At 43.0% G+C, this 17,145-nt stretch overlaps 1 protein-coding gene across 1 annotated transcript in view; it reads right to left on the bottom strand.

Annotated features, from left to right (window-relative positions):
- Window positions 1-17,145, bottom strand: part of NBAS (NBAS subunit of NRZ tethering complex) — a 616,392-nt gene that overhangs the window by 384,295 nt on the left and 214,952 nt on the right. Inside the window, exon 29 of the mRNA XM_066597064.1 lies at window positions 10,813-10,915. Coding sequence (XP_066453161.1) covers window positions 10,813-10,915 — 103 coding nt within the window. The remainder of the gene's footprint in view (window positions 1-10,812; window positions 10,916-17,145) is intronic.

Genomic DNA, 17,145 nt, shown 5'->3' with positions numbered 1-17,145 from the left:
AGGGATATGGAGGAGGATATAGGGGGTAGTCAGTGTAGATAGCGACCTGGGTCCAAGTAATTGGAGTGGGGGTCGAGCTGGAGGAGGGGTTAGCACAGTTAGAACTGTTAGATCAGCCAATAGTACCATTAGTAGCAAGATGAATTTAAAGAACAAAAATACCCGTATAAATTGTATGTCTACGGATGCAAGAAGTCTGATCGGTAAAGTGGGTGAGCTTGAAGCAAGAATGACTGATGAAAACTACAATATAGTCAGAATAACGGAAACATGGCTTGATGATAAGTGCGATTGGGCGGTGAACTTACAGGGTTACAATCTCTTCAGAAGAAACTGTGGTGAACAGAAATGGGGAGAGGTGTGTCTGTATGTTAAATCCTACCTAATGCCAAGGCTATGAGAAGATATAGGTGCAGGAGATGAACACGTCAAATCCCTGTGGGTGGAAATACAGGGAGAAAAAAAATAACCAAATCCTGATAGGGGTTTTCTATAGGCCACCAAAAGCAACAGAAGAAACTGAAACCTTACTATTAAGGCAGATAGAAGAGGTGTCAAACCGCAGCAAAGTAATTATCATGGGGGGCTTTAATTATCCAGATATAATATGGGATAACAAGACCTGCAAATCTCTTGAGAACAATTAAACCGTATATACCGGCGTATAAGGAGACGGGGCGTATAAGACGACCCCCCAACTTTCACCTTATACGCCGGTAATACAGTGGAGAAAAAAAAAATCATTACTCACCTCCCCCGGCGTTCTGTCGCGCTCCGGCAGGATGTCGCTCGCTCCTCGTCCCCGGCGCAGCATTGCTTTCTGAATGCGGGGCTTGAAATCCCCGCCTCCAGAAAGCTAATACACACGCCGTCAGCCAGTTACATCCATTCAATGACATCATTGAATGGCTGCGATTGGCTAAAACACGTGGCTTCAGCCAATCACACTATTCAATGACATCATTGAATGGGTGTGATTGCTAACACAGGTGCGCCTTCAGCCAATCACAGCCATTCAATGCTGTCATTGAATGGCTGTAACTGGCTGACGGCGTGTGTATTAGCTTTCTGGAGGCGGGGATTTCAAGCCCCGCATTCAGAAAGCAATGCTGCGCCGGGGACGAGGAGCGAGCGACATCCTGCCGGAGCGCGACAGAACGCCGGGGAGGTGAGTAATGATTTTTTTTTTTACACTTTTTTTTTTGTATTACCGGCGTATAAGACGACCCCCGACTGCAGAGCAGATTTTTCGGGGTTCAAAAGTCGTCTTATACGCCGGTATATACGGTACCTTATCCAATGTGTGCGGGAGCAAACTAAAGGGAGAGTTACTCTGGACCTAGTACTAACAAACCGGACCGAATAATGGGAGTTCAGGTTGAGAGGCACTTGGGGAACAGTGACCACAATATAATTAATTTCCAGCTGTCATTCAATAAGAAGCCATATCATAGAGCGACAAATAAATTAAACTTTGGTAAAGCAAAATTTGCTCAGCTCAGAACGATTGTGTTTGCCAAAAAGGCAAACACAATTCTGGGATGTATTAAGAGAAGCATAGAGTCTAGATCACGTGAGTTAATTATCCCCCTCTACTCTTCCTTAGTCAGACCTCATCTGGAATACTGTGTCCAGTTCTGGGCACCCCACTTTAAAAAAGACATAGACAAACTGGAGCAAGTTCAGAAAAGAGTTACCAAGATGGTGAGCGGTCTGCAAATCTTGTCCTTTGAGGAACAGTTAAAGGATCTGGGAATGTTTAGCTTACAGATGAGAAGGCTGAGAGGAGACTTAATAGCGGTCTACAAATATCTGAAGGGCTGTCACAATGCAGAGGGATCAGCCCTATTCTCATTTGCACAAGGAAAGACTAGAAGCAATGGGATGAAACTGAAAGGGAGGAGACACAAATTAGATATTAGGAAAAACTTTCTGACAGTGAGGGTGATTAATGAGTGGAACAGGTTACCAGGGGAGGTGGCGAGTTCCCCTGCAATGGAAGTGTTCAAACAAAGGCTGGACAAATATCTGTCTGGGATGATTTAGTAAATCCTGCACAGAGCAGGGGGTTGGATCCGATGACCCTGGAGGTCCCTTCCAACTATCATTCTATGATTCTATGGTAACATGAATTGGGACAACATCCTCAAAAATAACAGTACAGATGTCAAATGGGAAAAGTTTAAAAAGATCCTAATCACCTCATGTGAGCAGTTCATACCCATTAAAAATAAAACTACAAGTAAACCAATGTGGCTCAACAAGACTGTAAGCGGGGGCAATAGACGAAAAAAAACAAAGTGTTTAAATTACTAAAACAAGAAGGCAGCGAAGAAGCGCTAAATTCATACAGGGAAAAAAACAAAATATACAAAGAAAAGATCAAAATCGCTAAGGAGGAGGCAGAAAGACTGATCGCCAAAGAGTAAAAACAACCTGAAACTATTCTTCAATTATATTAACAGTAAAAGGTTTTGTACTGAGACTACTGGCACATTAACAAATAACGCAGGAGAAATCATAGAAGGCGACGGGGGAAGGCAAACCTATTAAATAGTTTCTTTTCGAGTGTATTCACGAACGAAAAGAAAATGTCACACGAGATGCAGGGGAATAAAATGAACACCTTGCAAAACATTACATACATAACACTGGAGGAAGTATAGAGCCGGTTCAAGAGAATTAAAATCGATAAATCGCTGGGCCCAGATGGAATACACCCAAGGGTTCTAAGGGAACTAAGTGATGTGATAGCTAGACCACTATTTCTAATATTTATGTATACTATCAAGACCAGGGTGGCGCATTGCCAATGTAGTTCCAATATACAAAAAGGGGTCCAAAAGAGAGCCTGGTAACTACAGGCCGGTAAGTCTCACTTCAATAACTGAACAAATATTCGAGGGGTTTCTGAGAGATGCCATCGAAGAATACCTCAAGAAAAACAACGGAATAACTCCTCACCATCATGGGTTCATGAGGGGTCAATCATGTCAGACCAATCTGATCAGCTTCTACGATGAAGTAAGTTCTAGGCTGGACCTGGGAGAGTCTATTGATCTTGTATATCTGGACTTCTCTAAAGCATTTGACACTGTGCCGCATAATAGGCTGATATATAAAATGGGGCAGCCCGGATTGGGTAAACACATGTGTATATGGGTAAAGAACTGGCTCAGGTATAGAAAGCAGAGGGTGGTCATAAATGGTTAATACTCTGGGCCACAGTCACTAGTGGGGTGCCACAGGGTTCAGTATTAGGCCCCATGCTGTTCAATATATTTATCAACGACCTGATAGAGGGGCTGCACAGTAAAATATCAATATTTGCAGATGACACGAAATTATACAAGATAATTAATACAACGGAGGACAATGTGCGGCTACAAACGGACTTAGATAAGCTGGTGGCTTGGGCAGAAAAATGGCAAATGAAGTTCAATGTTGATAAATGTAAGAATATGCCCATGGGCAGGAGAAACGGATGTAACCAATATACAATAAATGGGGTACTGCTAAGGAAACGTGATATGGAAAAAGACCTGGGATACTAGTGGACTGAAGACTTAACTGGAGCAATCAATGCCAATCAGCTGCTGCAAAAGCTAATAAAGTCTTGGGGTGCATTAAAAGAGGTATAGGGGCGAGAGAGGAGAACATTATCCTCCCACTATATAAGGCACTAGTCAGGCCCCACATGGAATACTGCGTACAGTTCTAGTCACCGGTGCTCAGGAAAGATGTTACAGTACTAGAGGGGGTTCAAAGAAGGCAACTAAACTAATACATGGAATGACGGGACTGGAATACCCAGAGGGGCTATCAAAATTGGGATTATTTACCCTGTAAAAAAGACAGCTAAGGGGCGACCAAATAACTATGTATAAATACCTGAGGGGATAATACAAGGATCTCTCCCATGATCTGTTTATACCGAGGACTGAGACGGTAACGAGAGGGCATCTGCTACCTCTAGAGGAAAGCAAGTTTCATCACTAACACAGAAAAGGGTTCTTTACTGTAAGAGCAGTTAGACTGTGGAACTCTCTGCCTGAGGACGTGGTAATGGCAAAATCAATAGAGGAGTTTAAGAGGGAACTTGATGTCTTTCTGGAGTGCTATGATAGTACAGGATAAAGACATTAGGTGACCAGCGGGTTGTTGATCCGGGTCTTCCAGGCAGGTAGGAACTATCAGAGGTTGATCCAGGGATTATTCTGACTGCCATTACAGAGTTGAACACACAGCTCCAGTCACACAGTTACAATAGAGGAGATCACAGCTCATTTCCCTGACTGCATACTTATGGTCTGCAGCCTATTTAGTTGAATACAGAAGGTAATGTTAATAAAACTGTACCTCAAGCAGGCAGAATGCTACAGCCTAAGCTAATGTTGTGCTAATGCATTATGGGATTGATGCGAAACTGAAAGAAAAAAAAATCTCAGCCTCAATATGTTGCCTGATAAGCATCAGACAGGGGCTGCACTACAGGGAAGTGGCTGCAATACACAGAGCAGGCATGGAAAAAAGTATTTTTGCCTGGTTGACCCTTTAGCCTTAGATCACTAAACATATTTTCAAGTCACCACATATTAGTCTCACAGACTAACAAAATTAAACTTCAAAATTATATTTATCGTATTTATTAGTGAAAAAGTTATATGAAAGAACATTTATTAAATTTAAGTAAAAACTATGATCAAACTCAATAAACTTCTTCCTTGCAGTCATTGCAAACTGGAACAGTGTGTTCGTCACAAATGGCCGTGCTGCAGGAGCGGCATAAGAACTTGGTCATCCTGGGCTTCTGGAATGGACAGGACTTGTATGAGAAACTAATATTTCATGGAATCTCCAGAAGTAATTGGCGTGCGCACGCGATGGATGCGCCCGGGTCATTAATTTGCTCAATTAGAAAGGTACAGAGAGGGGCGAGGAAGCACCGAATACGTCTGAGGCCTGTAGTCTGTGAGACTAAAGCCCCCTGCACACGGGCGGAAATTCAACGGTGGGATTTCCCGCAGAATATCCGCCCCTGGACGCCTGCATAGGATTGCATTGCAAAACGCAATCGTATGCAGACGACGCGATTTGCCTACATGAAAATACACGCGGAAAACAAATCGTGGCATGTTCTCTCCCCGTACTCCGGCTCTGCTCTGCACATGCGCCGGCTGGCCGGCAGCCGGCACGTCACAGAGCTGGAGCCGCGTGAGAGTTGAGTGCCGCACTGTTCCCTGCAGGGGCTCGGGTCGGGTCCCGCTGCGAGAATTCTCGCAGAGGGATCCAATCCGGCCGTCTGCAGGTGGCCTAAGATTTAGTGATCATGGGTTAGGGGGAGTTCGAGTTCGAGCATGAGGAACCGGTTGCCACTAGGCCCTTCTCACACAAGTGGATCTTTCCAATCCACTGTCTGACGTCTTCCTACATTCTGATTGAAGCTTGTAGAGCTCCAATGTCAGAAGATGTCAGACAGGGTATTCTTACCGTCTATTGCCAGCTGCTCTGCTGTTGGAGGCTCTCTAGCACACACACACACACACACACACACTGGCTTAAGCCAGCAGATGGCGTCGTTGTATAACAGCAAAAAGAGAAAGCCTCTTAGGAAACCCTGAATCTAAAACTGGATTGGAAAGAGTTAAAAGACAAAACTTCTCCAAACCAACCGGCTGCTTCCACATTGTGGTCAAAAGGCGTTCTCGAATTCTGCATACAAAAGCCACAACCGCCCAATCCATCCATGTTTGGCCTTAAAGCCTCCGATACAATTACACCAGAGTGAATGTGAAAATCAGAATTTCCCGGAACCAAGTTTTAAATAAAAAGCATAGATCTTTAATTCTGAAATCCAAGGGGGTTCCTGGATGTTTTTTTCTTTTTTCCTATTTTTTTTCCCCCTTTTACATTTAAAATTACTTGCATTTTATAACTGTAGAAAATTGACACATTTCAGCCCTTTGTTGAAACTCCCTCATGCCTTTTCAGAAAGATTCCTACGTAGCTTTTATAATTTGCTTTCAAAGCTTTTCCCGGGAGAAGAGGAGATTGGCAGTCGTATCCAACTAAATCGGTAAACTGTAATAAAAAGCTTCAAATAATTCTCAACTTTTAACAGATGTCAAGCTTTCTAAGTAAATTATGCCACTTGCGGGCTTGTTCAGGCTTTGTGCGCTTGGCTGATTAAAGCGAACATGCAAATAAACAGCGTGCATCAACGCAAATTCGACTCCGGCTTAATATCAACATTTTGCAAATAGCTTGGGAAGGTTATTCTGCGGCTTTGAACATTAAGTGCTGATGTATGAAACGGAGAGCGCGGGGCTTGTGCATGAGATCACAGGCGGGGGGATGTTACTGCCGCCGCCCCCCGCTCTGTGAGTAGCGTGAGACATTTGAACATTGCGGTGATAAAGAACTGTTGACTAAAGCAAAACCAAGGCAAGGGCACAAATGCTGCCGGCTTCTGAGAGCGCAGCGCCGCGAGGCTGCTAACACTTCTGTAGTCTGGTTTTTAACATATTTATACAAAAAAAGGGAAAACACATTAAAAGGGGTTTTCTGGGAGTATCGCTTATCCTCCGGATAGGGCAGTAGTATTGTAGCATTGGGTCCCTACTGATCAGCTATTTGAGGAGGTCGCTGAACTCATCCCCTCATAGTGGTATATAGCATGATATACGATTTTCTCTGTATGCGTATCCATGTGATGAGCTATTCCATAGAGCAAGTTAAGGTATACCAACGTATGCTAGTCCAACGGAGGCCAAAAGGGCACTTTTGACCTCCGCCAAGTGGTTGGGAAGAATGGGGGAATTTGTCCCCAGATTCATAAATTGCTATTTTTATTCCGTAGGTTGTTGCAGGTAAAGGGGCACTAACCTTTCAGACAACTTCTGCTCATTTACTAGCTTGTGTTAGTCTCATCATTTTTGTAATATACTTGCATTAAAAGGGTTGTTGCGTTACCACTGTAAATCATGTTTTTTTGTTTTTTTTAATAATTGAGTTTTTATTAGAATTTTTTATAATAAACATAAACAACATTTTACAGTTTTGAAGAGACACCTTAAGTAGGTGAACGGTACTCATAGCAAAGTTGGAGTTCAAACATAAACATAAACATAAACATATGCAAATATACGTAAATCATGTTTTAAATGGTTGCCACTAGAGGTCTCCCTTCCAGCTCCTCAGCAATCCACCGTCGTTAGGCAGTGGTAACAAGGACACAGGGGCATTTTTATAGCTATCTTTACAAGCTGTACCCATTCACTCAGAGGCTGCAGGCTGACAGATCTGCAGACACTGAGATAATGATCTCCACAACCTCTGCCTCTTCTGCTGTTACAGCATCTGTGTGTATATTAGATTGGGTTTACTCACTATTTAGCAAGGACATCTCTGAGCTCCAACAATTGTCCTGGGAAAGCAGAGAGGCGGGCAATAATATACTGCTCCCCTGCTGATTGGACCAGATATAGAGCAAAGCAGTAAGGTAAGGGAAAGAAAGTCAGGACAGAGAACTACTGGCAGAATGCTAGGCTTGCTACACACCTGCTGACTGAAAGTGGATTGTAAACGGCAGGGCAACAGAAAAATGGGAAGAAACACTTAAAAGTCAGAATGTACAGATGTAAAACAGGGTACAAACAGCAACAAATAAGAGGAAGGTAAGAAAAAGTGGTTATATTACAGAAAACTAGTTGAACACTCAGGTACATTTTAAACCAATACCAAATAAATTGGTGATCGCAAAATATCATAAGACCAAGCTAATTTATTCACTTACTGTACACCAATTGTCATGCTGATTATTTTTCTAGGCACATGGTACTTTCTTTCTACATTTTTGTCTTTTTACAGGTTTTGATGATGTCTAATAGAGATTAGCGAGCGTACTCGGTTCGGGTGTTTTTGGACTCGAGCACCGCTTTTTCCGAGTAACTGACTACTCGGACGAAAAGATTCGGGGGGCAGCATGGTGCAGCGGGGGGGTAGCAGTGGGGAACAGGGGGGGGAGCTCTCTCCCCCCCCCCCCCCACACTCCCCTGTGCAACCCCCCCCCCCCCCCACGCACCCCCGGCGCCCCCCGAATCTTTTTGTCCGAGTAGTCAGTTACTCGGAAAAAGCGGTGCTTGAGTGCAAAAACACCCGAACCGAGTACGCTCGCTCATCTCTAATGTCTAACTATTTAAATGGTGGAAATCGCATACTGTACAATACAATCCATAAAGTATTTGAAGTTTATGCGCATAATTAATGGCATTACTTTAATACCACATAAGTGGCTGCGGAGCCTAAGGAACACACTCGGCTCTAACCATTTACAAGAATCAAAAACGAACCATATCAATTGTACGACACAGACATTTCTAAACCAAATTATACAACAGGATGCCGGCTTGTAAGAAGTGCCGACGTCTCCAATGCAGTTCTTAATTTCATCTAATAGGTTGTAAACCGTGTGCGCTGTCTCCATTAAGTGACAGAATATTCTGAGCGCCTAAGGCTAAAACTAGTGACATGCATTTTATTAAGGGAAGCTCGCAGATGGCAGCCCGGAGAAGTCATCACCACTCAGGGACAACTTGTACCAAAAATATGAGATCAGGGGAAACCACACAGTGCCACGTAGACAAAAAAAAAATGCCTTCCACCGTTGACACTGGAATTGGCACAGAAAAGCGGATTCACACTTCAAGCTCAACTTGTCAATTAGTGCAGCTCATTAAAGGTTGACCGCTCACCAATTATGTCCTACAGCTTAAGTAGTGGGCTTAGAAACGACTCTAGATTCATATGTCTGGAAGGACGTTACCTTCAAGTTATTCATTTTCCAGACATGAGCAATCTACTTTACATAATGACTTCCAACACGTCTGGCTGATGCCACCAGGTAGGAGAGGAGTCGAGGAGCTCCTCAGCTAATCAGTGCCTCCTAAACTCATGAGACACAGTCTAAAAATGTCACCATCGTGGGATCGGAAGGGGGACGTCAGAGACAATAACCTACTCTGGACATAATTCTGGAGACCAGATCGTCTTCACACAAGATACATTTTCCAATTGTGCAAGATGGACCCATGGTTGGAAACTCTCAAAAAAGTACTTTTCTGCTCCTACTCTGCTTTTTATATGATCCTAATTATGGAATTACAACTTAAGCCCCATTTACACGCAAAGATGTTTACTCAAAGTTCGTTCAAAAGATAGGGAGAATGACAGTTTGAGCGATCATTTGCTAATGGGCACTAATGCCCATTAGCAGCTTATTAGCTTTCTTTGCATGTAAATGAGCCTGCCTGCACTGTATGCAGAGAACAGCAGGTGGTCTGTTATCTGCATAGAGCCCATTTGTTCTGCCCTGTGAAGAGATTGCAAAGAGCCATGTGCGTGTCATGGTAGCTGGGGGCCTTCTGAAGGGTCACAGAGCTGTCTTGACAGAATGCCTATTCAGCCGTCGCCCTGGGGTGGACTGATAGACTGCCTGCCCGATCGCGGTATGATGTAATGCTGTGGTATTACATCATACTGCAGGAGCGATCAAAGCATCGCAAGTTGTTTTCCCCTACGGGGACTAAAAAATAAAAGGAAAAATGAGAACAAAAACAGTTTTAAAAAAGTAATAAAAAAGTTAAACAGACCCTTCTGCCATATTTACAATTTAAAAAATGTAAATTATAAAACAAAAATACATATTTGGTATCGCTGCGTCCGCAAAAGTTTGATCTATCAAAGTAACACGTTATTTACCGCATACGATGAACATCGTCAAAAAAAGTGAAATAAAATAAAGAATGCCAGAAATGCGCTTCTTTGGCCACCCTGTCTCCAAGAAAGAATGCAATAAAAAGTGATCAAAAAGTTGTACATTTTCCAAAGTACCAACACAAACTACAGGACATCCTGCAAAAAATGAGCCCTCGCACAACCATATCAGTGTAAAAATAAAAAAGGTATTGCGTGCAGATGATGGCGGGAGAAAATAATAATAAAAAAAAGGTCTTTGAAAAAAAAATAAAAGTAGTACAATGAAAAAAAAACAAAAAAAACTATATAAGTTTGGTATCTTCGTAATTGTACTGACCCACAGAATAAAGTTATCCTGTTGTCATTTTGTTGCAGTTTGTGCGCCGTAGAAACAAGATGTGCCGAAAGATGGCGGAATGTTGTTTTGTTTTTTAATCCACTTAGAATTTTCAGCATTACAGCATAACTTTACAGCATTCATTTCAGTACACTATGCGGTACATTAAATAGCAGCATTGGAAAACACAACTTGTCCCGTAAAACACAAGCCCTCATGTCGATGAATAAATAAAGAAGTTACGATTTTTTTTAAAGAGGGGGGGGGGGGGGAACGAAAATGGGAAAAAAGGGTCCGCGCGTCACTAAGGGGTTAAAGGGAGTCTGGCAGTTCCTTTGAGCTCCATGAGCTAAACTTATAGGCTCATAGGAGTCTGCAGAGGCGAGTCTTCTACTTACCTTTCCTGCCATTCCCCTGCTGTGCGATGTAGCAGAATACACCCGCGGGACTGCTTGTGCACTTGCATAACGCAAGAGGACTAAGACTACATGGACAAGGGCTAAGTCTGCCTACAGATCCACGGCACAGAGGAGCAAATCTGCTGCAGAATTACGAGCTTACCCTTATTGCATGCTCTGTGCAGATTCTGCCCCTAAAACCGCGGTATAACTAGCTGTGCGGCAGAGCCGCTAATGTCTGCTGTGGATGCAATCCCCACACATTGTACAAGGCAAGTTTAACTCTGTTCGAAACTGTAGCTGATAACGGACCGGTCCTACCTGGTAGCAGACGTCTGTGGTCAGACACACGTACACATTCTGCTGCATGTCCAGGATATCCTGCAGCAGACCCTTCCAGTGGCTCTCACTGACCGCAGGCTGCCTAAACATCCGGAAGAGAAGAACAAAATTAGCAACAAGTATGGGTGAAGCCTCGTTCACATCAGCAATCTAATTTCTTTGCTGACCCCTTAAGGGCGCATTTTGTCTCAGCTTTTTAGTTTTTTTGCCATGCAGGACAAAAAGTGTGTTCAATTTCTTGTACGAGTCTTTACGGATACGATGATACCAAGTATGTGGTTTTTTTTAATGTATTTGTTTATTATACTAATAGTGGGAAAAGAACACAAAAAAGGTGTTTTTAACTTTTCTTTTTTTTTACATTTTCTTTTTTTTTTATACTACTAAAACTTCTTTTTCTACTTTTCATATCCCTCTTGGGGATTTGTACCACAGCTGCTTTGATCGCTATGATAAAGCATTGCAGGACCTCTGTCCTGCAATGCCTTATTGCTTGTATTATCGATCATAGGTAATGGCAAAAGAGGATGCCTGTAACTGGTTGGCCCTCCGCGATTTCATCCCGAGAGTCTGATGATGTCACAGAGGGAGCGTGCTCCCTATGTTAACCCTTTACATGCCGCGATCTACATAGATCGCTGCGTGTAAGGGGATAACAACGGAGGTCTCTGTCCAGATGCATCCCCGCTTGCTGTTGCAGCAGGAGGCCGATTATCGTAACAGCCGGCTCCCGCTGCCGAATAGCACGGGATCTCTTCTTATCTAACGCTATCCCCTAAGTGTACGTCCTGTGGCGTTAAGGGCTTAAACAGATCAAGGGGCTTTTTTGTTTGTTTTTTATAGATCCCGTAGACAAATAAGTAAAAAAAGAAACCAAAAAAAAAAAAAAAAGACAGTTTCCATCAGTTTGTTTCCATTTGATTCAATTTACTTCTGCTTTTAAGGGATCCTTTCTTAATTCTTTAGTCTTTCTAACCTTCTGCGCACGCTCATTTAAGAATGGATCTGTTCTATTGACATGAAGACTGAACTAAACGGAAGCCTCTCTGCTCAGTTTGTCATCCATTGACTAAAAGCTCAGAAAAGGCGAAAGTATTTGATTTCCATTTTCTAAACTGAAATTCTAGTGCAGAACAATAATCAAATGGAACAGAATTGAACTGAATAACCGAAGCTCAGAAAGTCCCATTGCAATTAATACAATTTAAATCAGAACCTTTTCCCTCCGTTTTGCAGCTCCTCAGACGGAAATGCAAAACGGCAATCAAAAACAGTGATAAGAACGAGTTCTAAAATGATCAAAAAGAATCAACTATTATATATATACATATATATGAGGAATAGGAGGCAGCGATCTACTTCTGCTGGTGGGGCGTTACTAGTGTGAGCTTCTGTTACTACCCCTTTTCCCCTGAAAATAAGACAGGGCCTTATATTAATTTTTGCTCCAAAACATTTCACTTTTTTACATGTATAGCTGCATGGACACTATGCAAGTTGGCTGTTTTTATTAACTGTAATTGGACTTATTTTTAGAGTAGGGCGTATATTTTAAGCATCCGGAAAAACTCTGAAAATTGTTGGGGGTGTCTTATTTTCAGGGAACCGGGGTAGGTGAATCTCTGCGGAACCCTACTGAGGTGGAACACCAGCCAACGATGTTGGGGAAGGTTATATTCGGCCCCATAGTTTTTTTTTTAAAGTTGTTTAGTTTTTCACCTATTTTGTGGTGAAACATATACACACATGCATACTGTATATATAGCAGTGGGGGGGGGGAAACTGTAAAACTTTCCTTTTAGTCTACCTGAATGTTACACTAGCCACACAGGGTTCCATTTATGGCGCCCTTCAATGACAGCATGTCACACCATATTTAGCACTGTAATATGAATGCTCAGTCGCCAACCATCAGTGTGAGTAAAACACGGAAAACACATTACAGATGTGATCACCGATTCTTTAATTCCGACCACATCTTCGAGTCAGGTTCTGCCGTTTCATGAACATCCTTCATATGACCTCAATGAGTTTAGGATCAGCGCACATAATCAGCGCTCCTCAGCGTGGCGTCCCGCGTGCTGTCACAGTGAGCAGAACAGAGAAGTGTGTCTATCTGTGACCTGCTCCGTAGTCTTCAAAACTCATTGAAGCGATGAGTCCCATATATGCCCATCCACATTTAATTGAGGTCATCGGCAGCCCTCCGGCTCAAACAGGATCTGTAGAATGTTTATCTTGATTTAAGATGGAAACAACACATGCAGGACCATCATACGGCAGGCACAAGGCTACAGTCTGAGTCCAAAACCACCAAAACCACATGTAAAGGGAATCATGTTTTTATGGGATTTTATTTTATTTTTTATTTTTCATGTCACAATGTACATTTAAAAAGAAAAGAAAAAAAAAAAGAAAAAAATCCTAAAAGCTTGCAGTTTTCACACTGACCACTAAGCCTAGTAATACTATGTTACTTTCTGTCAGCATTTATTTCAGCATCATCAGGTAGGAGTAGAACGAAAGGTAATACCCCATTTACACGGACAGATGATCGATCAAAAGTCACTTAAGTTTGAGTGACAGTTTTGAGCGATCATCTTTGCATACTTTATAGTAGCTAATTAGCTACTATACAGCTATGAAGACGCAGCGGAACACCGCCGCCATCTCTCGTCGAACACTACAGCTGTTCTGTATGAGTAAACAGCTGTAGTGTTCTCTGCGTTTACAGCCCGCGCCCCGCTGTGAATTCACAGCAGGACACAGGCACAGAGAATCTTATCAGTGCAGCCTGCTGATTGCTCAATTATAGCAAGCAAGAATTCAGCAATCAACGACTCGTGCATGAAAACTGCACGATGTCCCTGTGTTTAGACAGAATAAGAATCGCTCAAAAGATTCTTTTGAACTCATTTTGAGTGATTCTCGTTTCTAGAGCCTGGTTTAGATACTAAGATGTCTTTTGAGCGATTATCGTTGTGTGCATTTACAGGGCAAGGTGATCGCTCAAAAGTTGAGTGATCACCTTGCACTCCGAGCGGGGTATGCAGAAGACAAGCGAAGCCACTTGTCTTCTGCATCCAGCTGTTCTCTGCTCGGAGCACTCAGCTGTTATACAGCTGTGCGCTCTGAGCGGGGGATGCAGAACACAGCTGGACCACTGTGTTCTTCATACCCTGCCTGTGTTCAGGGAGCGGGATACAGCTGAAATGATAGCATCAGCTATATCCTGCTGTAAATTCCTGATGAGGCTGATCGTTGTCTTTCAGCACGCTGAAAGAGAATGATCAGCGACTCGTTAATGAAAACTGCCCAGTTTTGTCAGTGTCAGTGCAGTTACACACAACGATCTTCGCTCAAAAGACGGCTTTGAGCGATTTTTGAGTGAGAATCATTGTGTCTAAATGGGCCTTAAAACAGATACATAGATAATACAGGATCCATCATTATCAATAGGTTATGGTCATAGGTCACTTCCTCCCCTCTCTGCGCGTGGACCTTTGCACAGATCATTGAGAATGTTCATAACACTATCCCAAAGTCGTCAATGAGTCCCTTCCTTTCTATTATGCCTATGATCTATGAGAGGCTGCTGTACAGAACAGGGAGCATCATCCTATTAAATTTTCGAGTTTCCAGGATGCTCCATCATTTTATGCCTTCTAGTTTGTTGTTAGCTGTAAGACAGTTGCATAGCAAGTCCCCTGATTCATTAGAGGGAATCAGCTGACCATAGTCCTCCACCCAGCCTCCTTTGGGAAAATGTTCCAGGTAGATTTGCCTTGCCTTAAATATTCCTCATTCCATGGTGTGTTGCTGGTTATAGAGTAGCAATGTGCGCTTAAATCCAATATTCCTTGTACACTTCTATTGCCTTGTTATTGTTAGTGTGGTCTAGCCCTTGTTGCCTGCCTTGTCATTTTTGTGTGCTCCTTCCCAGTTTGTATCTGCCTTATCTTGTTCCACAGTTCTGCTCAGCTTTCTTTGACTTGATTGTTCATAAGAAGACTTAGGGGGAGCTAGCATTAGGTTTAAGTTTTGCCAGATTTTTTTTTCTATAGCTGCCGCCACCGCCACCGCCACCACCACCATCATCACCACCACCATCACCACCATCATCACCACCACCATCATCATCACCATCATCAAAGGACCACCCCTATTCTGTTTCTGTCATCTACTGGTGTGCTCCTAGTCTTGCATTTGTGCTTCCTATTTCGTAGAATCACAAAGTTAGAAGGGACCTCCAGGGTCATCGGGTCCAACCCGCTGCTCAATGTAGGATCCACTAAATAACCCCAGACAGATGTCTGTCCAGACTATAGTTGAAGATCTCTATTGAAGGACAACTCAATATAGATTTGATCTTGTGACTGTCCAGTTATAACACAATCTGGTTTAAGTCTTAGGAAGGTGTCAGTACTGAAAGGCAGTATTATTAACCCAGAAAGTCGACTGCTAGGTGAAGTCTAGTTCTGCTATCTAATGTTCAGCCGGTAGCGTCACACATTGCTTACTTCCAGAGGAGTAGAACGTGTCCTGGTCACGATTAATGAAGTTTCTCATTAACCAATTGAAAGCACAAATCTTAAAAACTAAGAAATCAGTGGCGCTAGTGTATTCCATTTGCATTGTGCTCGGAATCCGAACGATCCAGGTTGGCGATCACATGCTGTGCACATGACCGCTGAGCAGTCATAGACTTTAGTGGTGATTCCTCCATGGCCATTGAAGCCCGAGATTGGATGAGCAGTTGCGTGCACAATGAACCACACATGACCACCCGCCAGTTCTACTGGGTTGCCAGTGTTGAGCACCAGGAATCCAGCACTGGATGGGAAGCCACATGAATAGGAGAGAATGCCTATTTTTTGCCCTTCTAGTATTTTCCTTTGTCAGTAGGGACTATTCCAATGTGACAGACCCCCTTGAACAAAGTGCCGCCTTATTTTTGACTTATTCAACTCTTACAATCAGCTTCACAATTTATCTTGCTTTGTGATTACAAGCACACAATGCCATTAGTCTTTCTCCAACTGTCAAGATTTGCTTTCAGCTTAGGGGATATCATTCTTGTAGATTAGACTATTGATTGGGTGCAGTAATTACCTGCTCCTGTCCAGCCATTATATCACTGATATCAGCAATAACTGGACCAGGAGTTTTGACTTTGACCTGGGCTTTATCACATAGGGATTGTACTTAGGTCAGCAGGTTATTTGGCCTTCAAATGTAAAATACTTTGAAGCAATCCGAGGAAGGGATTCTTTCAAAAGTTAAGAATCCGTGTTCTTACTTCTAAGAAATGTTCTGTTTAGACGTTATTGATTGGTAATGATGCCCATAATACACGTTTTAGATTTTTTGAAAGCTGATATGAACAACTGAACAGATGAAGTTTTCCTTGGGGGAAAGATGGATGAATGGAAAGATAGAAATTAGTCAGAAAATGGTTTCCATATACAGGGTATAGTCAAAAACGGATTCAGCCAGGGGTGTAGCTGAAGGCTCATGGGCCTGGGTGCAAAAGTTTAGCTAAGTGTCTCCCCCACCCCCCAACTTCTCTTAAACCATTAATGCAGAGCTGTAACTTGAAGCTCCTGGGCCCCAATGCAAAATCTGTAACAGGGTCCCCAACTATAATGCTTTATTCATAGTACTGGGCTCCCTATATGGAAAAGAGGGGCCTTATGGGCCCCCTGAGGCTCCTGGGCCCAGGTGCAACCGCATTACCTGCATCCCTATAGTTACGCCAGTGTTCAGCGCTATATCCAAGTACCAGTGTCCTATACTGAAATAACAATGGATGCTCTACATCAGTGTTCCCCAACTCCAGTCCTCAGGGACCCCCAACAGGTCATGTTTTCAGGATTTCCTCAGTGTTGCACAGGTGATGTAATTATTGTCGGTGCCTCAGACATTGCCACAGGTGTTCTTACCATAGGATATCCTGAAAACATGACCTGTTGGTGGTCCCTGAGGACTGGAGTTGGGGACCCCTGCTCTACATGATGGTATGGTGTACGAGTTAAGTTGCGTCATATTTATCTGAATGCATTGTCGATGAATACAAAGACCGAAGTATTGAAGTCAGTGAGTAACAAAAAGATGGGCATCCGTGCGGACAATAGAGAAGGGTGAACCGCGAAATGATTTTCTTTTAGACAGCTTCCATAAGAGTGTGGTGTCAGGAACCTTTCCATGGCCTATCCTGTAGTTACATATGGCATAAGCAGTCTATAGACACTAAAAGGTCTACACAATGCCAGCTCAGCATTGTTCTCTCCAAAAAAAGGGAAGAAATGAAAT

The sequence above is a fragment of the Eleutherodactylus coqui genome, chromosome 1, assembly GCF_035609145.1.
Source record: "Eleutherodactylus coqui strain aEleCoq1 chromosome 1, aEleCoq1.hap1, whole genome shotgun sequence".
Classification (NCBI taxonomy): domain Eukaryota; kingdom Metazoa; phylum Chordata; class Amphibia; order Anura; family Eleutherodactylidae; genus Eleutherodactylus; species Eleutherodactylus coqui.
The sequence above is the reverse complement of the archived record's forward strand: the minus strand, read 5'-3'. Positions and strand labels throughout refer to the sequence as shown.